The 27,063-nt window shown below is 40.2% G+C and overlaps 1 protein-coding gene across 5 annotated transcripts in view; it reads left to right on the top strand.

The window, feature by feature from the left end:
• CDC14A (cell division cycle 14A) overlaps nt 1-27,063 on the top strand; it is a 123,682-nt gene that overhangs the window by 24,143 nt on the left and 72,476 nt on the right. For 4 of the 5 annotated variants that reach the window (XM_042463034.1, XM_042463035.1, XM_042463033.1 and 1 more), the window contains exons 1-3: nt 6,074-6,097; nt 6,997-7,089; nt 20,946-21,025. In XM_042463034.1, coding sequence (XP_042318968.1) covers nt 6,092-6,097; nt 6,997-7,089; nt 20,946-21,025 — 179 coding nt within the window. In that variant the 5' untranslated portion in view covers nt 6,074-6,091. Of the gene's footprint in view, nt 1-6,073; nt 6,098-6,996; nt 7,090-20,945; nt 21,026-27,063 lie in introns of those variants that run through there. The other variant, XM_042463036.1, reaches the window with a different exon arrangement.

Genomic DNA, 27,063 nt, shown 5'->3' with positions numbered 1-27,063 from the left:
GTAATGATGCTGATAAAATATTAACAGCATCTGAATATGTTAACTGTTTCAAACATGCTTACCTTTAACTCCTTGGTTAGCAATTAAATACCTGTACTGCTTTTTTACTGATTATGGATAGTTAGCAACTACTTACTTGTCAGAATATATTTATAATATTGTACTTTACTTCCTATTGTGAACTGTCTTGTCTTGTTTGTGGCATAAATGTTAGCACAATTCTATAACAATTAGGTGCCAGATAAATCCTTTAGGGGAGACAGCTGGTTATTTTAGACTAAAACTAAGGAAGCATGGAGTTTATGGGAAAATACGGATCTCTTCTGGTGAGCCTATCCACCAAATTTGCTGTAAAATATCCCACCTCCATTAGTACTGCATGTTTTATGAAATTTAATTGTATTTTATTAATCTTATTGTATTGATAATACGCTGTTGGTTTTATTGAATGTATTTGATATGTTTTTATTGCTGGAATAATTTGTTTGTTGTAATCCTGCCTCGATGCGCAGGGAGAGGCAGGAAATAGAAATAAAAAATACTATTATTGTAATCTGAAACATCAAGAGAACATTGCTTTCTTCAGAGCCAGTAGTGCAAAAGGAGGATTTCCTCTCTATCCTTGCACCCTATTACAGTTTCATCATTTTTGTTGTTGATCTATGCCTTTAGTCATGTCAGATTTACAGCGCCCCTAAGGTGAACCTATCGTAGGACTGGCAGATTTGTTCAGAGAAGACTTGCCATTGCCTTCTTCTGAAGTTGAGAATGCAACTTGCCCAAGGTGGGTCTCTGTGATTGAGTGGAGATTCAATCCCTGGTCTTCTAGAATCATAGTCCAACAATCAAACCTCTACATTATTCTCTCTATCATAGTGTTTTACTACTGTAGACTAAGCCACACAATTGGATTGGAGAGGTCTGTGGGTCTGTGTTCAAGTTTCATAAAGTGCATTGGATTGCCTTGGACAGGTCATACATGCTACATTTCACTTACCTCATAGTCTTGTGGTGATGACAAAATGAAATATTTCTTATTTAGGATATCAGACATTGATTTGGTTCATTGTCTTCCTGCATGCCCACATGGGAAAAGATGCAGGTTTTTACTGGTTACTTAATATTTGCCCAGTAAATGCTCATGTTCTGTTTTGAACATGTGTCACTATCATGCTCCTTTGAATCAGGTGGGCAATTCTAGGGGAGCATGTGGCCAGTTACCTCCTCCAGCTGCCCCCCTGCATAGTCAGTATCCATCAAAGAGTATGACAACATATCTTGCTTTTCATCAGCATCCGAATCAATATTATACCCAGAAGTAAATAAAATATATTTAATATTTATTACATTTAATACATGAGAGCCAGTGCAGCGTAGTAGTTTGAGAGTTGGACTAGGAGCCTGGAGACCAGGGTTCGAATCCTGACTCGGTCATATAAACCTACTGGGTGACCTTGGGCAAGTCACACTTTCTCTCAGCCTCAGAGAGGATTGTAATGGCAAACTCCCTCTCTAGAAATGTGCCAAGAAAACAGTGTGATTAGGTCTCCTTAGGGTCACTTTAAGTCAAACTACTTGAAGGCACACAACAACATTTAATATATATACAGTAATTGATTTTATTTTGAATGGAAGTGATCTTCTGGGCTCCAACACCCTCTAAAGATACTCACCCTGGTATAGCTTTTTCAGTGATATTTTCCTTTAAAAATTTTTTTCCAGGGGAGTTGAATAAAAGTCATTTTATTAACTGACCTAAACACACAGGCAGACAGTATATCTCTGAGAATCTACAACTATGTATAGGCTTTCAAACGCTCCAAACACTTCATTAGGCCATGAAGCCAGAAAAGTGGTGAGAAAAATGGAAAAACCAAACATTTGGTCAGGTGTTGTAGCTGCAAGGTGTGCATTAAACTCTCCCAGAATGGAGATTGCAAACTGAACGAATCACTGATAGATGTGTAGATATCAGATTACACCTAGCAGTACATTTTGAAACAAAGAGGAAATGGTTCACCTCCATTTCTGAAGACACAAAGCAAGCTGCAACTAAGTAAAGTGCCTCTTGCTTTGGGTAAAACACAGTTTCCTAGGGCAATACAGAGCAGAGATAAGAGAGAAAAACATAGTCCTAATATGAAGAAAGCTGGAGATTAAATTTTAGGTGGTGGTAGGGTTATGAAAGATTTTTGCTGGCTTTTAGACTTTTGCTGAAATTATCCATTTTGCACTTTTTCAGACTCATTGCTAGAAGTGGCATATCTTGCCTCCAGAATGTGCACAATTTTTTTTTTGGTCCTGCAGTATACTGTATGTTGAAAAATATGCACGAACAAGCATAATCACTTTGGAAAATATATACAGAAATGTGTACACAAGAAAAAGTGCATATATGCAGATGATGGATAATAGGTACAGTAAGAAAGGTGGGATTTGAAGAAACACCATAAAATTAGCATTAAGCATTTTTCACTTCTCTAGGTGGTGTACTAGGTTTAAAAAAATGGTGTCAGCTTGTGTGATTATTTAGACCCTAGCATCTTATGAAAGACTCTCCCTTCATCCCAACTGCTATTTCTATGGCCTCAGAGGAAGAAAAGAACAGGCAGTATCTGCTGGACTTAATCCCCTCCTGGGTTGACATTCCTTTTTCCCTTGTGTGTTTGTCATGTTTAGATTGTAAACCTGAAGGCAGGCAACTGTCAAATTAACAATTTGTAAGATGCTCTGAGGGTCTTTTCATCTGAAGAGCAGGGTATGAACACTCTAAACAAAAGTGCGTAGAAGTGAGATAAAACCCTCAGTGCTGTCTGATATTAGGTGGCAGAATTTTTTTTTGCCTCTGGCGATAGACATTAATTGTCTTGGGTTTTTTATTTGCTTTGGAAAATACAGCATTTTCAGAATAAAACCTATCATCCTGAGTTATGGAGAGCTCAAAAGCTTGTACATTTCTGTAGCATTTTAGGGCCCATTCACACTCAGAAATAACTACAACTGTGGAGACCAGGGTTTGATCCCCAGCTCGGCCATGGAACCCACTTTGACCTTGGGCAAGTCACATACTTTCAGCCTTAGGGGAAGGCAATGGCAAACCTCCTCTGAACAAATCTTGCCCCCAAAAAACCCTGTGATAGGATCAGCATAAGTTGGAAAAAGCTTGAAGGCAAAAGAAATAGCAAAAGCAAGTACATTTCTATACTACTTATCAGTGAACTAACACTCCCTAAGCGGCACATAACATCAATAATAAAGGTATTGCCTACCTATGGGATTTTTGTTATTCACATGAACTAACTGTTGTTATTGTTACTGGAAAAAATGATCCACTTGATTTTAAGTTGTGCCACTCATGTGTGGATGCTCCTCACACTGCAGTTCTTTCCTTTCCCTGTTCTCCCCAAAAGAATAAAAGTTTACCTTGGCATCTAGTAGGTGGTGGCTCTAGGAACTCTTTGGATTAAAGAGGCTTATCTGTCCTCCTTTTCCTCCATGGAGACAGAATTCTGATGCTGTGATAATCTTTTATTTGGGATTGTGGGAGCTGAATTTCTTTTCCCAATATTCCAAGCAGAAAGAGATGCTACATCATCAATTGCCTCCTGCCTTCTTTCTATCTCTTTTTAAGAAGGGCGGGGTGGTAGTAACCTGTTCAGTTCAAAGAAGTGCTGGAGACATCACTGCTTATCACAACCACTATCTTGTGCCCTGATAGGTGGATTTGCTTGCAATGATCTGTACTATTTACTCCAGCTCTCCTGCAGAGAACAGAAATACCTTTTCAATCAACCCTGCTCATCTTCTCACAGCCTTCCTAGCAGTAAATATAAATACAGGTGATGTTTTGGCAGATGATATCAGGATAAGGGTACAGTAGGCTCTTGGTATCCTTTGGGGTTTGCTTCCAGGTACACCCCTCCCCATGGATACCAAAATCTCTGGGTGCTCAAATCCCATTATCAAAGTGGTGATTCAGATAGACAATCATCAGAATATAAGCCTGTCTGGATGTTGCCAACCTTTGACCAAATTTTCATAATGTATGGACAAAGCCAGGTACATTATTTAACACTTTATAATTAAAAAGTGTTGAATGAGTGACATCAAGAAACAATACCAAATAAAGGCTAACATTTCCTAGCAAGTTATGGCACATCCTAACCTTCCTGTTAAAATCAGTGGGACATAAAATAGCTGTCTTTGGTCAGTTTGTTCCCCTACCCTTATGTTTGCCCTATTAATTACTCGTTCCAATTGAAGAATAACAATTATAAGATTCTCCTTGCTCCCAATAATGTAATAATACATCTATCTAAATATGTCTAAATAAAAATGAAATAAATAGGGTTATAGTGATAGAAATTCAAATGACATAAATCTATAGTAACAATTTCTAGTTGAGAGCCAGCATGGCGTAGTGGTTTGAGCCAAGTTTAGTGACTATCACACTACACTCTTAAAGTGTCGCTATTCCACTTTAACTGCTCTGACTGCCTCCTGTTGCATTCTGGGATTTGCACATTAGAAAGGGGCATTTAGAATATTCAGCCAGAGAGCTCTTAGGCCTCACTGAATTACAAATATGCAATAGGAGGCAGTGAGAGCATTTAAAGTGGAATAGCAACAGTTTAAGAGTGTAGTGCAATCATCTCTGAAGATGCAAGGATTCGAATCACCATTCAGCCATAGAAACCCTACTGTGTGACCTTAGACAAGTCACACTGTTTCAGCCTCAGAAGAAGGCAAAGGCAACTCTCCTGTGAACGAATCTTGTCAAAAAAACGCCTGATAGATTCATCTTAGGCCACAATGAGTTGGAAATGACTTGAAAGCACAACAAATTACTCGAAGGAACAACAACAACTTTAGGAGAGTAGCCATATTAATATTTTGCAGCAAAAACAACAAAGAGTTTTGTGGCAGCCAGGATTCTCACAAATGTATTATAGCACGAACTCGCATGGGCCATAGTCTACTTTATCAATATTACCTTAAATTAACAGATATGTGTAGATAAGTTTGTGGAGGCTAGGATGAGATGGGTAGAGAGATTCTATCAATAACTGAATGAAACTCACTGGCCTCAATCAAATTTTAGCTATGGTTTAGTGTTAAAATAATGAAGTACAATAAGCCTTAGGCTGTGTACTCCCTTTCCCTGCACAGCAGGGAAATGAATTAGTAGTCCTGCTATAATTTTCCTCACTTAATCCTAGACAGTGGAAAGAGATTTGAGCAATGGCTAGCCATTTAAGACTAGTTATAGTGGCAATGTAACACAAATAACTAATGCACCCTGTGTATTAGTTGAAGGTGGCAATGTGATTTAATGGGGCAAAGAGAGAGGGGGGGAATTCAAAAGTACAGAGTGCAGAAGAGTTAAGAACATAGTGAGGAAGGAAGAAAAGCAGAGAGGTAAGAATGAGGAAGAAGTAATTAGAAGTAGAAGGAGACAGTCGAGCAAAGCCAGGTAGCTGGGCTCACAAAGGAATTTAGAGAGCACAGAACAGAGATAAGAAAAGATAAGGAGGAAGCCAAGGCGCTGGCAGCTTCTACAAGGGAGATCAAATCATCCAGGACTAGACCATACAACTCAACAGTTCAAAAGGATCAAAGCCTCAGAATGGAACAGAGTCAAGCCTCACATTTCTTGTTGCTTAGGGTGCCTCCAACTCAGGGGACAAGTGTCATAATTGTCCACTCCACAGCCTCTATGGAGCTTATCTTTTGGAATCAGCCACAGCCCCAGTGACACCCTGCATCACCACTCCTCAGACCAATTGAAAGGCCTAAATGGCTTAAGACAGTTCGTTCAGAGACCAGCTATATCCATTTGGGCCTGTCTTGCCATTAAGAGTTTTGAACCTCTACTTATAGATCTGCCAGTGAAGTTCATCAGGTTGACAGGCACAAGAGGCAGGGATTTCCAGTGGTGACCTGTGGCTGTGGAACTCCTTTTCATAGGATATTTGTTTAGCTTTTCCCTTCTCTGTTTTTATACAGATTTTGAAGACTTGTTGAATCTTCGTTTGTTCATTTGTAATGGTTTTACTCTCTAAACCTCCTTGAGAGGGCTGTGTTGCTCTGAATGGAGGTATGCAAATACCAGTGGATTAATGAATATATTCTTCATTTGTGGTTTTCATGAGTGAAAGGATAGTGTATGATAACTTCATAATACAGGTTCAAATTTATCTGAAACAGAACTAGTCATGTGGCCTTTTGGCCTAAGAAATTGTCCAGATTCTCCATTTGTTTTCTGGATCATTGGAAACAGTGGTTCTTCTTTGTGGAGAATGCAGCAGAAAATCACAGGCACCTTCATACAATCATTTCAAGCGCAGGGCCTAGGAACTCTCCTGATGTTCTTAGACATCACCAGGAAGGTTCATTAGTACTTGCCAAGAAGGTTAGCGGTGAAGTGTGGTCAGAGCTATATAGTCCAATAGCATCTGGTGTCCCACAAGTTGCCCTCCCTATTCTGGAGGTTCTTGGTATTTTGTCTTGCTGCATACAGCTTCAGTAGAAAAAGAGTGGTTGCATATGGAGGTGCCTGTGGATCTTCAAAGAGGACCTAAGAAAAATCAAGAACCATTACTGATGCTTCTTTTAGGGGAAAGCTATCTGCCATATTCCCATGGGATGGCTGTGGCAGAGGTTTGCCCTCTGCTTTTATACCATTCTCTCCTCGGCTTCACCACAGGATGAGTGTTAGGACTTTAAATTTATTAGAGGATGCTGCAGCTGATGGGAGAGTGGTCATAGGAATGCCAAGTCCCTGTAGTTAATGCAATATCCAGGGAAGGGGTGATGGAAAATACAAGTAAGAACAAAATACAAGTAAGGTAGTGGAGCTCCTCTGCTCCAGAGTGATTACGAACCAGTTCCATCATGTTCTTTCTAAAGTGAGCTTGTTGAAGGAATGAGCTGACCTGAATGAACTACCAAGATAGATTCAGCTAACACTCTCATTCTCTTTTTCTTTTTAAACAGTCATTCAGTCTATCAAGAAAGAAAATAGTGTATTATACCAGCTTTGACCAGCGGAAACGAGCAAACGCAGCATTTCTGATAGGTGCATATGCAGTAAGTATCAGTTGAAATGTGCATCCTTAGCAGGAATTGCTGATATCTCATTCTCTGGCTAAGTATAGATGTTGCAGATGCTAAAAGATGCATTCTTTTTGCTAGTGTTTTTCTATAGTCAATTCCAGTATTAACCTAAAGGCCGCAGATCCTGTATAATCTTGGAAGCTAAGCAGGGTCAGCACTGATTGGTATTTGGATGTCAGCTGCCAGTGACTTCCAGATGCTGTAGGCTATATTTCAGAGGAAACAAATGGCAAAATCACCTCTGAGTATTCTTTCATATGATAAAGTGGATAGTTATTAACCTATAGTATCTATTAAAATAATTTCTTGTTGGCCTTGTTATGCTAGTAAATTACATTTAGTTCTTCTAGTGTGTGTCCCATTTAGTTTTTTGCCTGTGTATGAATGAATCTTCCCCCCCCCCCCCCATTATATCTGTGTCTTTACAAAATAACCTGAGATAATTGTTATCATTACTCAGGGAATATTAACTTCTCCTTGCACATACATTTTATATCTTCCTGTGTACAGGAATGGAATAAATTGACCCTCTGTGGAGCAACTTAGCAACATACAAACAAGCCTTTTTTTAAAGAGTACATTTCATCTTAATCCCTATGTGCAGAAATACCAAACAGTAATAATATGAACAGCATCAACATAGACATGGATCAACAATGGAAGGACAGAAATGATGGCTTAGCATTTCACATTAAGGCAGACTGATGGCTGGATTGCCCAACCTGCCAGTCCTAATTGGCAGCAGATTTAGAATAGAGCTCCTCAAGGACATCTGGTACAGATTTGCCCAAATCTGCCATTACTATAGAGTGCAAACCTGAGAATCTCAAGTGTAACATCTTTCTTAGAATAGCAGCCTCCTGCCCCACTATAAATTTACAGCAATATTTGCATGCTCTGCTGGGTATATTGGCATTGCTGTTTATCTGCCTTAGTCTAATTACTTTGGTGGAAGGTTTTAAGAATTCTGACTGACTTGAATGCTAAGAACAATTTTAATAAAGCAGGATTTTCACTTGCAAAGGAACAGAATAACAGTATTTCTTTTTTTCTTTTACTCATTCATTTAATCTCTTCTTACTGGCCACCCTTCCATTCAAGAATCTCAGGATAGCACACAATTTAAAATAATAACACAATGCATCAACCATCTGTGTAAAACATTAAAAACCCATGAATAGCAACTTTAAAGCCAATAAATTCTAGCATGGTATGATGGCATAAATATTTTTAAACTGCCACACATTTTCCCACACATACTGTATTAGTGTGTGTTCAGTCTGTGGGTGATAACAGGATCATAGATCACCCACATCTCTGTCATGAATGGTAAATCAAAATGCCAAAAGAGCAGTTAGAAAAGTAAAGTCTGAAGGTTTTGGAGGCTGGAGCTACTTTCTTGACAAATCTCTGTAGTGGTTACCTAGGTGGGAAGATATCTGTTGCTGGTATATTTGTTAGAGAAAAGTGTGGGGTGTTTTTAGTTAGTTCTACAAAGTGAGGGAAAATAATAATATTTTTAAAATTCTAAGAATAAGCATAAGAGCCAGTGTGGTGTAGTGGTTTGGATGTTGGATTGGGACACTGAAGACCAAGGTTCAATTCCCCTTTAGCCATGAAAACTCATAGGGACGTTATCCCAAGGGGCAAAATTGGAAGGTTAAAGTGGGGCCAATGCAGGGTCATCCAAGGTTTGGGGACAAATTCACAGCTGCTTTTCATAGGACACTGCACGCAATCAGAAGAGATTGCAAGGAGAATGTGAGGTCAATCAGGAAATAAGCAAATTCGCAAAACTACCGGATTTACTTTTCCATTTTGCTTGCAAATTGACTCCCTTCGTGTAATGCCAGCCTTGTGAAAAGCAAGCCTCAGATGACTTCGTTTCCCAGTGTTCCTTGCTGTGCCAAAGAGGGAGAATGCTTTCTTTGCTTAAAGGGATACACACATACAGTTCCCTCTTTAGCCTTGCCCTGCTGCTTTTCCTCCTCTAATTAAGGGCACAGCTGCTTGGAGAAGGCAGAGGGAGGACACTTTGGAAGTCCTCAACAAGAGCGAGAAATGGAGGACATGCCCTGGAAAAGGAGGGCATTGGGGAAGATCAGCTCTCTGTGAAATCAGGCAGGGCCCCCCCTCTCTCTCTCTCATGTGTGTGTGTGTGTGTTGGTCTGTCTGTCTGTCTTTGTGGTTTTACGGAGTTTGCAAAGGGCAGCCTCATTCTGCCTCCATCTCACACAGTTCCTGGGGCTTTGGGGGCAAAGGGAGGTTTCTCCTCTCCCTGGAGCATGGGGGGGGGGCACTTGTGGAAATGATAGTTTTGAACACGTGCAGAAAAGGTATTTCTGAGCAAGCAATGGGGATTTGTTTGTCTCCTTTTGATATCCAAATTCAAATCTGACCCTAACTAATGTGCCTTTAACCCCTTGTTGTGCTCTGAGGGTGACAACAAGCAAATGGGCTTGCTTTTCTGGGATGCCACCACTTTAACCATTTTTGAGATGGACGCACATAGCTCCTCATGTAGTAACATCCTAGGTGGCCTTGGGCGAGTCACACTCTTCTCAGCATCAGAGGAAAGTAATGACAAACCCCCTCTGAACGTACTTTGCTGAGAAAACCCCATGGGAGGTTTGCCTTAGGGTCACTGTAAGTGGGAATGACTTGAAGGCACACAACACCAAAACGTAGATATGCCACAATATTAAGCAGAGCACAGATGAATACAGAATGAAACCAGCTGAAGATCACTTGATATGGATGTCCCACTCAGGATTAGATGCTAGTAGGGATGAATAAGATAATTAAACACCCATAGGGGAATACATACATTTTCTGTAATGAGTGGGCCACTCTCAGGATTTATTGGAATCTATTTCTAGGTATAGTTAGATGTATTAATCTGTTCCAATTCGGCAGCTTTTATATTGGAATTTTCCTTTGAATCCTTTTGTTTGAATATGGTGGCTTTACAACATGCTACTGAATTTGCCTGTGAGATTAAAATGTTTTTCTCTGGTATCTGTTAGTCTTTTTTAAAGACTTGTATATATTGACCCAGATGCTCGTATTGAGACGCACCTGTTTGCCTGACTACCGTATATGGCAGAAGGATATTGGCATACAAGAGTTCACAGATTTTGACTGCCCTGGGTAGTTAGCCAAAATTGACAACATTTTATCTTTTCAATAGGGAAGAGATTGTTAATGAACATGTTAAAATAGCTAACAGAAATCAGTAATGAGCATTTTAATCTCCTAGGACATTCTGTAGCAAACATGAAAATCTGACGTGCTGAGTTTGAAAGTATTTGCAATCCCTTTGAGATTCAGCCCCTTAGTCTTTTTTCATCTCTGAGTTGGGCAGGGATAGGAGTTCATCCCTCTTGTACTGAACTTCATAGATATACGTTAGTTTTCTAACATTCAGAGTTTTAACCCTAGATTGTAAAGAACTTCTCCCCTTCTGCATTCTCCAGGAAAAGATGAAAGCTCTCATAAAACCTCTTGTCCCCCTGATGGTGTATATTAGGGGTGGGACATGTTGACCCTTCAATCTGTATGGATTACAGTTTTCTTGATCCTTGGTTGTTGTTGCTGTTGTTTGCCTTCAAGTTGTTTCTGACTTATAGTGAACCTAAGGCACATGGGGTTTTCATGGCAAGTTGTTCAGAGGAGATTTGCCATTGCCTTCCCCTGAAGCTGAGAGACTGTGACTTGGCCAAGGTCACCCAGTGGGTTTTGTGATCGAGCTGGGAATAGAACCCGGGTCACCTGAGTCAGAACTCAAACCACTACACTTCTCTGGCTCTCCAGATCCTTTGCAGTTGGCTATGCTAGATGCAGCTCAGGGGAACTATAGAAAGCAAAACAGCTGAAGGGCCAAAGTTTTCTGATATTTGATGTGTTTGATCTCACATTGGAAGATATATGATTAAACAAGTCCTTCAAAACAACAGTCTGGTGAATCGATCAGGAGGCCTATTTTTACTAACATTCCATTTACCCAGCCATGAGTGCAACTGTACCTTCTGTCTCACATTTTCCAGCAACTGATATTCAGAGGTGATATACAACAATCCTACTAGTAATCATTGATGATCCAAGCCTCCATGAAAACGTCCTTCATAGTATAGCTGGTGTCATTTTGATAGAGTTGGCATCAAGGCTCACTGCTGAGCTTTGCTACAGAATTTGTATGTCTGTTAAATAATTCCAGATTGGGAAATACAGTGGAGCCTTCCCATCCACTGGGGTTTGCCCCCTGCCCCACGAAATGGCAGTTTCTGCACCATTAAATAATATGAAGCATGGCGATTGATAGGCAGTCAAATCTGTGGATTACCAGCCAGCTGATAGGAAGAGTCCACTGTAGTTGCATGTAAGGATAGGTTGCCATTCAAAGTCTGAGAGAGAAATGATCACTTTAAAGGATGGGCTGTAAATCCTTGGCGACATCCAGGAGGTTTCAGCAGAGTACACACCTTCAGCTAAGGTAACAAGTTGCATTTTACCCATTTTTTCTGATGGCCTTGTCTTTATTAAATGACTCCTAAGTATCTGAATTATGAGCACAAGCCTGGATTTGCAGTGTTGCAGTTGAAGAAAATTCTTCAGGATTCCTGCTGGCTAGGTGTTCCAAGTTTCTGATGTTTCACACACAAACATGCATTTATTATTCTATGCTGCTGTTACAGAAATATGTGCTCCTAGTGACAGAGCACAGTTTATCTTTCCCCAGTCCCAATTCCTTGTCTTGGTAGTATTTACTGCCTACCCATTCTCACTCCATTTTCTAGATGAAATATAAATGACGAAGTAGATGACACATTAGGGTTATTGCCTCTGAGTCTCTGGCCTTGGTTATACCAGCTGGGACAGAAGTAGGAGCAGACCCTTCCTCAGGCCTGAATGTGGCTAATTCTAGCTGCAGGGAGAACTGTTTGTCTCCTAGTGATTCCACTATGCCAAACCCATTGCATTCCCAAACCAATCTTTAGACAGCTTTGTGCATGTGGATAAAGCAGACCTTGTTTTTGGAACTGCTCTCAATAATTTTAATTGGACCTTCGGCTGTAGGAGAATATGTGTGTGTGTGTGTGTGTGTGTGTCATGATAATAAACTATGGATCATTCTTTAAAAAATGGATGTACTACAGCATTTGATTGTCTTCATATGTAACCTGTCCTCAGGGCAAGAGGCTACTGTTAGAACAGAATATGGAGAAACAGAATGGTTTTCCTTTGGGAAGGGGGTCAGGCAAGGCTGCATTTTATCACGCTATCTGTTTAACTTGTATGCCTAACCTGTTATACATCAAGCAAGATGACTCAGAAGAATGAGGCATGGAAATTGGAGGAAGGAACATCAAGAATTGAAGATATGCAGAAGACACCATATTACTAGCAGAAAACAGCAAAAACTTGGAATGATTACTGAAGAAAATAAAGGGAGAAAGTGCAAAGGCAGATTTACAGTTGGACACTAAGAAAACAAAAATAATGATCCATAGAGGATTTACATCACTTTAAAGGAGATGATGAAGACACTGAAATAGTTCAAGATTTTCCATACCTTGGCTCAGTCAATCATAAAGCAGACTGCAGTCAGGAAATCAGAAGATGGCTAGGACTTAAAATGGCAACTATAAAGGAACTAGACAAGATACTGAAGTGTAAAGTTACAGCATTGAGTACTAAAGTTAGGATACCATGCCATTGTATTTCTCATTTCTGTGTATGGTTGTGAAAGCTGGACAGTGAAGAAAGCTGATAGGAGGAAAATCAACTCATTTGAGATCTGGTGCTGGAGAAGAGTTTTACACATACTATGAATTGCTAAAAAGGCAAATAGGCCCTAGAGCAAATCAAGCCTAAACATTCCTTAGAGGCCAAGATGGTTAAACTGAGTTGTCCCTTAGATGGTTATGCAATGATATTTACCTGGCTGCACTGCATGTTGTGTATCAGGCTTAATGGTGGAGTGGAAGTAAATGAAGTTGTATTTGAATTTCCCAAGGATCTTCCTCTTGCAGATCCAGCTGATTACCCATAATCGTTGGCCTGTTACAGACAGCCAAAATAAAGCTGCTTCGAGTCACAGTGGAGGTATGGTATTTCAATGATGCATGCGTCCTAAGAGTCCAGAAATGGCACCAAAGCCACGCTGCAGCCTGGAGCATGGCTTTGGTGTGACTTCTGGACTCTTAGGATGCATGCATCATTGAAACACCATACCTCCACTGTGACTCGAAGCAACTTTATTTTGGCTGTCTGTAACAGGCCGTTAATTGTTTTCAGATGAAAAGGCATTACAGGACAGTAGCAGAGGAAGTGTTATTTCTAAGCCAAAGATACATGTGTATACTGTGAAGCTACAGAGGTACAAGACAGCAGTAAGATAGATCTGAATATACTAGCTGCCCCAGAACTGAACCTGTTGTGAGTTTAATCAGCTTTGCAATTCCCAGCAGCTCACTTTGCTATGGTATTAACAATCTGTTTCTTTCTGCAGAAGTCTTGATGTAACAAACTCCTGTATCCATGAGTACACTTGCCAGAATACTCTAGGCTCCACATGTATTCTGGCCCCCAATTCCTCCCAAATTTGCTCGTTACCTTTATTTTGCTGAGGGTTTCTGGCTATTGCAGCAACTGAAGAGTAGCTGCTTTCCTGTAAAGCCCCCATTCATCACCCAATGCCACTGCTGAGGTCAGACTGAGGTACTCAGCCACATTATCAACTCTGGGCAGCTCAAGTGACTCACACCCATAGCAGTGGCACTGGGTAGCTTGCAGGGACTACAAGAGAAAAGGCAGCCATTGTTGTCATTGCAAAGAGAGCAAAAACACAAAACAAAGCATGAGTTATTTAAATGTGGGTTAAGAGAAGAAAGCCCAAATCAGATGAAAACATCACGAAGAAAGTTTGAACCTGCTTTAAGGTTTAGGCCCTGCTTCATGTAAACAGGATGCAGCAAGCAAGAGGGAATTCAGGGTAAATCATCCATGTAGACAACTCCATGTCTTCTTGAATAGCATTTTCTAGTGAAGTTGTCAGTAGACTGCAGCTCCCTCAGGAATTCTGTGATGCCTGAGAGTAATACCATAGAAGCACCAGTTTCCACCTTATCTTGGAAGCTAAGCAGGCTCAGCTCTGGTTAGTACTTGGATGGGAGCCTGCCAAGGAATACCAGGAGTTGTAAGCTATATTTTAGAGAAAGCAATTGGTAAAACCAACTCTGAGTATTCCTTGCTTAAGAAAACCCTTTGAAATTCATGAGGTTGTCATATGTCAACATGCAACTTGAAGGCACATATAAACATCTGAAGATAAGTAAGCATTCTGATACCACAGAATTTATTTATTTGGGTACTACTGGTTAAATATGCCATGCTGTGAGATAAGAGAGCATCCACCACTAACCATTTTATAAGCTTGGAGTTATAGGTGGAAAATTCTTAGTCAAAGCTTCTGGGATGTTGGCATAGGTATCTTCCTGTGTTTCTGTAGACAGTTTCCTCAGAAGGTTAAGTTGTTCCATCTGGTGTTTCTCAGTTGCATACAACGATAGTGACCTATAAATATGTGAGGTTGTGGAATCTGTCTCCTGTCTTGTAATCTTAATTACTTGGTGAAAACTTTAGCCTCTCCTGCGTCAGCCTTTCCAGCTATAATGTTGGAATTGTTTCTGAATAGCATTATGTTCTGCAAGGCTGAGATTATAAAACAAGCAATGCTGCCTTGTTGGCAATTCTAGTCTGAGTATAACAATGAAAGCATTGTGTGTGTGTGTTTGTGAGTGCAACAGGAGGCTCCATGCCATAATCTTTAAGCATTGAGAGTTTAGGGTACCAAAATAGCAATTCTTGACTGATTTGGTTATGTGTCAGGTGTTTCTAATTCTAACAAAACAATATGTCAAAAACACTTGAAACTGTCTTAGATCATTAGAGAGAGAGAGAGAGAGAGACAAAGACAAGATAATACCTGCTTGCAGTCTCACAGTCTACAGACCATTGCTATGGCTCTTTTAGGATGAATAAATCCTGAGAGTTTTTTTTATAGGTTAGCCAATAGGTCCCCATGGCCAAGCAAAGATTTGAACCCTCATCTTCCAGTGTCCTAGTCCAACACTCAAATCACTAAACTATTCTGGCTTTCCAGCACAGCCCTGTTTAAATATGGTATTTGAGGTGAAGTCACAAGGCACACTCAGAGTGAGGAGAGGTTTCCTCAGCAGGTATATACAATCCTATGTCCCGCAGCATATGTGTGTTGTGTGTCTTCAAGTCATTTCTGGCTTATGGTGACCCTATCATGTGGTTTTCTTGGCAAGATTTGTTCATTGGAGGTTTGCCATTGCCTTCCCCTGAGGCTGAGAGCATGTGACTTGCCCAAGGTCATTCAGTGGGTTTCATGGCCGAGCTGGGAATCGAACACTGGTCTCCAGAGTCATAGTCCAACACTCAAACCACTACGCCCCGCTGAGTAGGCTCAACATTTTTCAGGGTATGTTTTTGTCAGGCTTGCAGAGACGACTATAGCACCATGAGTTTTAAAACTGTGGTATGTTCCCCTTTTAAGAAAACAATTGCAGTCCTCCTCTCTTGCAGTTATGCTTGAGTATTATCTGCTTGCATACAAACTTATGTGATCAGCCAGCACTTATGTTTCTTTTCATGTGCTAGGTTTACCAGGCATGATCATTATTGTTTTAAAAACAAAGCTTGGATTTTTTATGTTTGTGTAGCACATGAGATGTTTCTGACCATTGTTAGTTTAGTGGACTGTTTTTACTGTCCTAAAGCTAAAATATTCATGTGTAAAATGAGACTAGGCAAACACAAGATTACATTCTACAAATAGAACATTCACTGGTAGCTATGTACTCTAAATAGGCAAACAGTGCAAATCACATATTTTTCGTCTTGATCTTGTTTTTCTCTGTTACCTTTTATCTCAAGGTGGGCAAACTGTTAGAGTTTGAAGGGCTGTATTTCACCATGTGAAATTCTGGTCACATTCATTCCACCACCCCTAATGGGTGTCATTGCCCCACCAATGGCCTATGGCTCCTTAAAAGCCTTGGAAAGGTACTGTTTGATTGGTGTGGTGGACTTTGTCCACCCCTACACCTGCTCCAGCCTTAAAAATGGTGAGGGGAACAAAAAAACACAGCACCATGGCCAGTAGCAAACCAGTAGCTTTTGAGAGGGGTGCTATTGGCACACAACACAAAAGATGCTGTAATTACTAAAAATCAGCATGGATTTTTAAAAAAACAAGTAATACCAGATTAATCTAATCTCTTACCTCTTAGAGTCAGAAGCTTGGAAGATGAAGGGAATGCCGTTGATATAGCATATCTTGATTTCAGTAAGGCCTTTGACAAGGCCCCCCATGATATCCTTGCAAAAAAGCTGATATAATTTGGGCTAGACAGTGGAACTGTTAGGTGGATTTGCAATTGGTTGACAGACTGTACCAAAGGGTTCTCACCAAGAGTTCTTCTTCATCCTGGAGAAAAGTGACAGTGGTATGCCATACCATGGGGTCTTGTCCTGGGCCCAGTGCTATTCAGGATCTTTATCAATGGCTTGGATGATGGAATAGAGGGTATGCTTATCAAATTTACAGATAACACTAAATTTGGAAGGGTAACTAGTACCCCAGAGGAGAGGATCAGAATTCAAAATGACCTTAATAGATTAGAAATCTGGGCCAAAACTAAGAAAATGAATTTCAACAGTGAGAAATGCAAGATTTGGGAAGTAAAAATGAAATGCACAGATACAGGATGGGTGACATCTGGCTTGACAGCAGTACATGCAAAAAAGATCCAGGAGTCTTAGTGGATCACAGGCTAAATATGAGTCAGCAATCTGATGCAACAACTAAGAAAGCCAATGTGATGCAATTCTAGGTAGCATCAGTAGCAGTACTGTGGGCATATGTTATATGTGGGCACACTATATGCGGCTTTCAAATTATGCTGAAAGCTGCACGACAGAAGAGACAATAACACGTGTGCTGCACCGCATGTACAAGCCCCCATTGCTTTCACTGGTGCTTGAGCATACGTGGTATTTTTCTTACGCCGGGGGGGGGGGGTCTGGAACTGATTCCCACATAAGGAAAGGGTGCACTGAGAGAAGTAATAGTATCATTGTCTTCTGCTTTGGTCAGACTTCACCTGGAGTATTGTGTCCAGCTCTGGGCAGTACAATTCAAGAAGGATATTGAGAAGCTGGAGCATTTCTAGAGGAGGGTGACCAAAATGACGAAAGGTCTGGAAACCATGTCTTATGAAGAGTATCTTATAAAACTGGTTATATTTAGCCTGCAGAAGAGAAGGTAAAAGGATGACATGAAAGCCATGTTGAAATGTTTGAAGGGATATCATAATGGAACAAGCTTGTTTTCTGCTGCTCCAGAGACTAGGAAAGGAGCAATAGGTTCAAGCTACAGGAAAAGAGATTCCATCGAAACATTAGGAAGAGCTTCCTGATAGTGGAATACATACCTCAAAGTGTGGTGGAGTCTCTTCTTTGGAGATTTTTAAATAGAGGCTCGATAGCCATCTGTTGGGAGTGTTTTGATTGTGTTTTCCTGCATGGTAGGGGGGTTGAATAGGATGGGCTCTTCCAGCTGTATGATTTTATACCATGTATTTGAAGAAGAGTGAATGTCCAAGGGCTCTGGCATAGTTAAAGTCAATTTTATGAGATGCATGCTGCCCACTCCTTTTTATCAGTTGTCCTCTCTTGTGTTGTATGAAATGAACATGATAGCAACAGGATTTTATTTATGGCCGGGGGGTGGGGTGGGGTGGGGGGCTGGAGAATTCCTCCTTACTGTTAGAAAACTGCTTCCAGTTTCTGCTTTAGCAGAATATGTTTAACCCATAGCTCATGGAATCTCTCATCTGCCCAGGTGGTGTATCCTGTGATCTAGTTTTATCTATGAATCATACTGCATAGATTTTTCCAGAAAGATGCAAGGACAGCAGCTTATTTCACGCATACAGCATCACTGCTAACACTATTGAGGCTGCTTTAAATGCCACTCTGCAAGTCTCACAAGGTGTTTGTTCATTTCAGCAAACCTCTTGAAATACTTTTGTTAGTTTCAGCAAAGAATTGTTCAGCTTCTAATGGTGACTGAAATAATGATATTTTATATGTTCTGTAGTGTAGAATTGGGTTCAGTTACAATCTTAGAAGAACAAGCAGAATGTTGTTGTAAATGGTTTTTACATGCATTCCATATGAAGAAGTAGTGGGAGGCCTTTGTTTTAAAACCTTTCAAGAAATTGAGAGAATGAAAAGGATGTTGGCAAAATATTTTAGAGAAGTTTGAATGAATCATGCTATATCACCTATGTTGGCAATTAAAAACAGTTAAAGTGTGATATGACTTTGTAAACTGATAAGGCTCTCCCTCCATCCACCATCATCCAGAGGGAGAGAAGGGCAGGCCAGTCCCATCAGGCCTAACCTGAAAAAGAAGGCACTCTCTCTGGCAGATGTTGACCATAAAGTTGCACTGCAGAACCTAGAGATTCCTAGAGAGGTGTTCTCTTAGGTAAAAAGAATTTTTTAATTTATTTGCGGGTTATTTACAGAAAACAGGGAGGTCCTTCACTCCTAACCCCAGTGAATGTGGAGGGACCACTCTTTATTCAGAAGTTCATTCATGGAATGGTATTCTGTGGGTTTCCTGGTACCACTTTCTACTGTAAGAATGTCATGCTCCCAGACAACAACAAAAAGATGTAAAAAGAAGAAGAAGAAATGTAATTTCAAGACCAGTAATTAAATGAGCAAAGGAGATGTAAATGCCAACCTTTCTTACAACAGAGTGGCAACACTGAGTGAAACATATGACCCAGAGTCATAACAGGTATTCTAAAAGCATTTGGGGAACCGAACTCAGAATATTGCAGTAAACTGGTTCTAAAGTACAATTTCCTCTAATAAGACTCTCCAAGAAATCCTACTGTTTTAGTATCAGTTCATTACTCCCTGTAATTTATAGTCTCTTCCAAGAGGCAGTTTGTATTCCCTGTAAAAATAATTCCAGCCTTTCTTAGATGCTTCCTAAAAGGAATTGCATAGACTCTTTTAAACACACAAAACGATAATTAATAGACAGTCTCTTTTTTTTAAAAGTTACGCTTCTAAACTTAAATATTATGTATCTAGAGTTTATAGGGCACTGTGTGTCCAGGCACTTCCTGTTCTTCCCTACAAAAAGGGAAACACCTGTGTTCACAATGGGTTCACATGTCTGCATGAACCAAGGCGGGATACACACCGCCATATAGTATGTATAGGATACGTACTAGGGTTAGGAAGGGGCGGTGCTTCCGCACCCCCCTAACCCTAGTACGTATCCTATACGTACAAGATGGCGGCGCACCTTCTACATGGGCGCCGCCATCTTTACGTACTGGACGCACAGCATCCAGACGTGTCGCGGCGCCTATGACGTCGTGAGTCCGCGCCAGGCGCCTCGCGACGTCATAGAGGCACCGCAAGAAGAAGCTCCAAAATGGAGCTTCTTTTTTGCTCCGCGCGGGAGTCGCGCGGTTTGGCTGCTGCGGCTCCCGCACGGAGCAAATGGCGGCGGGGGGGAGAGCCGCAAAGCGGCGGTTGGTACCCCGCCCAAGTTTGCCTTTCACATGGAAGAGAATGGAAATCTTTATGCACATTAATTTCCTTGGATGTTTTGAATAGCTTTCTTTATGTTGATATAGAATTTATGGGAAGAGGTGAGAATGGAGTCACTTATAACCATATACAGGCAATAGTTGGCTTAGAGAGGTAGTCTGTGAACATTTCATTGTAACAGCAGTATGAATTTCAAGCAGAAAAACGTTGAGGAATTTTTAAGATCTTGGATTAGGAATGCCTAAAATGTATGATGCCATTGCATTGGTTAGCAGTTATTATTTAATCGCTTGAAGTCAGTGGATTGGATCGAGATTTTTGTTGTTGTTATCTGCTTCTGAGTTAACCTCGACACATGGCAACCCTGTAGATGAGACACCTCCAAGACACCCTATCTTCCACTTTTCTGCTTAGTTCTTGCAATCCATGCCCATATCCCCCCTGATTGAGTCAATCCATGTACTGTAGTATGTGGTTGTCCTCTCTTTTTTCTGCCCTCTATTTTTCCTATCATTATTGTCTTTTCCAGTACATCAAGATTTACACGCATGGGAATCGAAGGTATTTACATGCATAGAAATGGGCTTTGTCACTTCCTTGCTTTCTCCTTTGTACAGCAGCCCTCTGACAATGTTACGCAGAGGGTATGGGGACTTTTCTGAATAGGGGTGAGCTGGGGAAAGGGGCAGGGAAGAACAAGATCTCTGAAAGTTGGATCAATGAGCTAAGCCAACATCAGAACGCAGATGTAGCACCATGTGCTCTGCCTGTATTAGAGCATAAACTCTTTTTGTCCGTGGGAAAAGTCTGCCTCACAAATGATTGCTTTCATTCAAGATAGCAGAATTAGATGGTATAACAGGCACTTAATGGATGTTTACAGAAACATGCATTACAGCTTGATTTAATGGGAAGCAATTTGGTTGCTGTGGTACTTCCTTTAAATGTGGTGTGGACGTGAGTGCATTCAGAATAATGGGATTTGTCTGTTCTACTGAAACAGAAATACTGCAGAGTAGGATCTAAAGAATGAAATTGCCACAAATCCCAGCTCTCTCCAATTTGCATCAAAGCGTTATCCTTAGATAAAAATATTATACAATTGTAAATATATTTTTCTAATATTAGGTATTATTCCATGTTGGTTCTATTTGTAGGTAATATACTTGAAGAAAACACCAGAAGAAACTTACCGAATACTTTTATCGGGATCCAATCCACCATATCTTCCATTTAGGTATGGCTACAACTGCTGATAATAATTTTTATAGTACTTTCAAATGATCACAGTGCTTCACTCACATCGTCTAGTTTTATTCAACACAGCAGCCTTGTAAGGTACATTGTTATTACTGTCTTCCAAACTACACAGAGTGACTGAGACTGATTGTAGCTTACCTGTGGCCACTTAGTGAGCCTATGACAGCAGCAGTATATGTTAAACTAGGACTTTCCAATTTATAACATTCCGATAGCTACTATGTTACCAAATCCAATAAATCCAAATGATACCTTTATGGGGCTAATCAAAATGTACAGTATACACATTGCTATTGTACACCAGATCTCATTGCAATTTAATCAAGTTACAATTATAATTTTCAACTGCACTGTGATTCTGAGGCTAGCAAAAGTTGTTGCTAAGCTCTTCAATCAGTATGAAATTATTTTTGTTCTATACCCCTACTTCCTGCAGCAGAGTGTCCTAGTTCCTGTACTTATTTTCTGAATATTTGTTCCTTTCTCTTTTTACTTTCCAGTGAGTAGTATCAAAAATGCTGTGCATGCAATATTGTTTACCCAATTTTCCTCCTGCAGTGTGTCCAGCTAGACTTAGAGTCATGTTATTCCTGGTTTACATTGTTAGTATGATGCTACCACTGATATCCTTTTGCTGGAAAATTATTAGTACAGGTTGAGTCTCCCTTATCCCAAAAAAACCTCCAAATCCAAAATTATCCATATGGGTGGCTAAAATAGTGATACCTTTGCTTTCTGATGGTTCAGTGTATACAAACTTTGTTTCATGCACAATTATTTAAAAAACTGTATATAAAATTACCATCAGGCTATGTGTATAAAGTGTATAAGAAATATAAACTAATTTCCTGTTTACACTTGGGTCCCATCTCCAAAATATCTCATTGTGTATTTTTAATTTTCCAAAATCTGAAAAATTTTAAAATCCAAAATATTTCTGATCATCAGATAAGGAAGATTCAAGCTGCACAGTTTTCATTGCACACTAAGAAAGCTATGCAACAAGAGACATAACTTTGCCACTTGTGTTTTTGGACCAGCACTATGAGAAATGCTAAAATGCTGTTTGATTTTGTCTTCTTAGTCAACATTATATGTATCTTTCAGTGGCAAAATGGTCATATTAATTTAATACATAAGGCTAGAGAGACAAAATGGTCACACAAACGCAGTACAGACTGCCCGAAAATGGCAGTCTGCAGGCACCCATTTTAACTCTGGAGGGATGCTGCAGCCACCAAACCATGCGATGTCCCATATGAGTAAAAAGAACCCGTTTTTTCTTGGTTCTTTTAGCAGCGCCTGGCTTATGTTGCGAGTGCACCATTGGTGCACTCGGGATGTAACAGACATGCAATGATGTCCGAACATTTGTGTCCCTTTTGTCAAGATGGCGGCGCCCATGTGGACAAGACACCACCATCAGGCCGACACCATTACATACTAGGGTTCTGGACCGTGCGATTGCTGCACAGTCTGGAACCCTAGTATCACTGCTGCCATGGCCCTTTCATCTGGTCTGTCTCGAGCTACAGAGAGAAAGAAAGGCATGGGAATGTAAAATTGAGCTATGTAGGCAGAATTATCTAAATCATGTTTAGTGAATACATTTGAGAGTCTCAAATGTTTAAAAATTGTTTGGTACCAGTTTTCCAGTAAGCTGTTTATATATCGTCTCCATTACATATGAAGGATGGCAAATTTTAATATTAGCAAGACAGGTGCCCTCAGGTTTACATAAAGTTTTAAAAAAACTTTTATTAGGGCATGATGGTGCTTAGAATTAAATCCTGTGTGCTGGCTACTGAAGATGAGATTTGTTTGATTCCCCCCCCCCCCCCCCCCATCTTTCACTTAAATTTCTGTGGAGTTTTTTTTGGAGGGGGCATTTAAATAATATATCAATATCCCTTGTCATTTTATTTTATAGAGGGCCTTTTGCCTTCAATATCGTCTGATGTGCCACACTTAATGCATAAACTGTGGCCAGTTTTTTTTTCTTCCTAGTTCATTCATGCTGCTCAAAAACTTCTCTTCTTGTGGTGGAACTCTAATGTCATTTGAGCTCCACACAAGTCCATTTTAAAGAACTATTTAAATAGTCTTGCATTTGCTCTGCTTTTAACATTTTCCTCTCTGGGTTCCCCACTATACTCTCTCTTTTTTTGTGTGACAGGTAGTGATCATGTTTTTGGTTACCCTTCTCCCTCCTTTCCTGTCTGCACCAGCCCTAGCTTACTGAAATCACACTGCCTCTTTCACTTCTGAATAAGACTGGGCCACAACAGACTGCCTGAAAATGGTGTATTGGGGCCTCCTAGGACGCCCCTGAGCCACAGCAAACACACGCCATGACCCCAATCCACCCCAAGCAGAAAAGATCCACTGCTGTTTAGGCCAGTAAAAAGCTGCTTTAGGCAGCCCTGCCACAGCCGCAAGCCAGCGGCTTCAACACACTCCAGCGGTTTACAGCATCTAAACGTCTCGCCCCCAGAGCATCTTAATGCCAGCCCCATGTAATCATTCAGTGTGACTTCTGGGCATCTTGAGGGCATGCGGTGTCTAAACACCATGCCCCCAAGCCGTGCGGAAGCCGGATTTTTAAGTCGGCTTGTTCCAGTCCTTTGTGTCTTCCTTTTTGGCTGCTTATGGCAACCCTAATGCAAATCTTTCATGGGGGATTCTTGGCATTATTTGTTCCGAGGGAGGTTGCCTCTGAGGCTGAGAGAATGTAACTTGCCCAAAGTCAACCATGTCCAAAGTCACCCATGGGTTTCCATGGCCAAGTGGCGAATTGAATCCTGTTCTTCAAAGTTGAAGTCCAACATTCAAACCATTACACCAAGCTAGCTCATATTGGTGACTGGAAAGATGACTTCTTTAATTCATATCTTGGTTAAGTGTCATGACCTAATATTCACATTCTGCTTTGTCCCTAAAAGTTCATCTTAATACATTGTATAGATCAATTAGTTTTAAAATGTCCAGCTCATAATATCTTGCTTTTAAACTGAAGGTTCCAAAACATGAGCCTAGAGAATTATAGGACATTGATACACTTACCTTATTTCTAGCTTTTACAGTGGGTGTACCTGCAGAAAAATGTAGCAGTGTATGCTTTATTCCTGTATTGAATAGTTTGCCAAGGAAATTTTGAGTTCAGCAATCTATTTAATTAGAGCAAATGTCCAGGTTTTACATTTTTTTTATTTTGTAGTTTTCTAATTCTCCTGGTCATATAAAATGCTTTGGGCACTAATGCCCCTTCTAGGACACTGGAAAGAAACAGCTTTCCTTGCCATGAGACTTCACCATACATTATGTGCATACTTTCAACCCCATTTTAATGTTATAAGCACTCTAAATCTGTATTTAGATGAAAACTAAAGTCCTTTAAATACTGAATTCAGTGCCTCAAACCAAATATTGTGTTTCTGAGGAATCACAGAAATACCTCAATCTGGCTTCTAAATTAAAGCTCATTAGAAGATGTGCTAAAGTTTGCCTAATCTCAGTTACAGCCTGAACTTTCTCCATGAATCCGTCGTTAAGCAGATGTTTTTCCAATTCTTCATCAATTGTCAGACCAGCTTCTGAATCTTTCATACATGGTGTGATAGTTCAGGACAGATCATCCTTGTGGTTTTTGGTGTCTGTTCTATCATTTTATTCTTCAGCAATAAAGTCTTGTGAGTGCCAGTATTTTGCAAATTTAGTTGTGTAGAAGAACTGGGTGTTGTCATAGCTTCATAGCATTGTTGAGATAGATGTGTGAAGCACAGATACCAAAGGATCAGGGATGAATGTAAAGGTAGATGATGCCGGGAGCTGTTTCTTTGTCCTAATCACAAATGACTTTGCATCTAGTTCATGAACATTTAAGAAACAATGCTAGGGGAGCTGGCATTTCATGATATTTCTTTTCATTAGTGAAAAATGGTTGCTGATTCAGTTGCTTAAAGAAGTTGGAAAGATGCCAAGGAACAGAGCTTTGTCAGCACCGAGCTATTTGTAATCATCTGGAATTTTGATAGCTGCCAGAAGTGTATCATGAGCTGTAGGCATCAAATATTTAAAACCAGAACAGCTTATGAATAGTAGGAAATGAAGTCTGAAGCCAGCATATGCTCACTTGGTGAGACTAGTACATAAAACATGTGAATTCAAATGTATAGTGTCTTTATTTACTGATTATTTAGTTTGAAAGGAAAATTAGGCTTTGACTTCTTCAGCTTATCACTTTTCTTCTGAAGCCCAGTCATTCAGAATGTGGGGCAGATTTAAAGTGTTGAAATTGTTTAGTACGAGCTGAAGGAAGGCCTTCATGATGCCTTTTGTTTTGCTGCTTGCTGTTAAGAGGAGTGTGAACTTTTTAAGACTGCTTGTTTTAACCCCTGTGGGAAGGTCCCTGTGGGAGCATCCTGGGAGCAGGGCTCCAACTTGCACATTTTCATCCTCCTTCTCCTAGGCTTAGGGAGAAGTTAACACTAAACATGGTGACTCCGTGTTCACATACATACAAGAATATATCGGCTTGCTTACTTACTTCCTCTGCAGTGAGCATGGTAAGTGAGCCTGGAGTCTACTCTAGCCTCTTCCTATGTGATTAAAGTAAATAATCTCTGTGCGTGTTTAGGGCCGAAGCACAGAAAATAGCAACATTGCTTGGATTGCCATAGTCTTAATTGGTGCTTGCTACTTTTTTCCTGTGCAACAAAAATTGTTGTCTGTTTGTTCTCCGTTGATATTGCTGTTAATTGTTAAACAACGCAAATCACACATAAATGGGGGGGGGGGGGGGGTTGTATTAGATACCAATCTATAAGATACATATTGGTAGAAAAAGGGGAAATCAGGCATATAGATCTGTATGAACAGTCCAAAGAAGCATCCCTCTCCTGTTGTTACAGTAGACTACACATTTAAATATGGAAATGGAAGTGAATTCTTCAGTCCTTTGAATGATTACCAACAAGGACTTCTCCCTCCAGTATCATACTGTAAGTCTTTCTCTGGATGGCATGGAGAAACACTTCATGTACTCTTGAGTTATTCCCCATGTGCTGGATGGCATTGCAGGAGATGTTACAAACTTCACCCTTGCTTCTAGTACAGTGGTACCTTGGGATACGAAATACCCAGGTTACGAAATTTTCGGGATACGAAAAAATCCCATAGGGAATTATTGTTTCGGGTTACGAATGTTTTTTCGGGTTACGAAAAAACTTTTGGTGCTTTTTTCGGCTTTTTCGCACGGAATCGCGGCTTTTCCCCATTAGCGCCTATGGCAATTCGGCTTACGAAGGCTTTTCGGGTTACGAAAGCGGCCGCGTTACGAATTAATTTCGTAACCCGAGGCACCACTGTACTGTTTGTGAAAGATAGAAAAGGAACCTCAGTAAAAGTTGCCACCATATGAGTCAACAATAGAGGATCAAGGATAAATTATTATTTGGGATGCATTTTTCTTGAAAAGGTACACAATAATTCATTAGATACAAAGCAACATATTTTTGTGTATAAAACATACATAGAAATTTTCCACTCCAGTATGTCACATTCATACTATCAGGACATACTACTGCATTCCTCACTGACAGGTTGCATGTCAAATTTTCTCATATCCAGAAAGTCTCTGGACAGGTATATGATAGGCTTATTTGTTTGAGATATATCGGGGGGGGGGGTTCTTAATATAAATTGCTATAGTTGTCATGATTTCCCTCAAATCTAGTAAACTATTTTAGGATTCCATTGGAAGACTTTTTTAAAAAAAATTATAATGTTCTGACATTTGTTTAATGGAAAATGGTTACACAGACATTTCAGTTGTTTGTTCATGATCATATGTACTCTGCTTCTCAGTAGTGGCTGCCATGGTCTGGCCAGCCACAAAAGCTTATGTCTGGCAACATTTGAAGCCAACAACTGGTAAAGCACTCTGCTTCTGCCACCTTAAAAGGCAACAAAGAGCATTTTACAAATCAGGTAATTTGTTTCTTTTTTTAAAAGTTG

This window comes from Sceloporus undulatus, chromosome 4 (assembly GCF_019175285.1).
Source record: "Sceloporus undulatus isolate JIND9_A2432 ecotype Alabama chromosome 4, SceUnd_v1.1, whole genome shotgun sequence".
Taxonomy (NCBI): Eukaryota; Metazoa; Chordata; class Lepidosauria; order Squamata; family Phrynosomatidae; genus Sceloporus; species Sceloporus undulatus.
The sequence above is the reverse complement of the archived record's forward strand: the minus strand, read 5'-3'. Positions and strand labels throughout refer to the sequence as shown.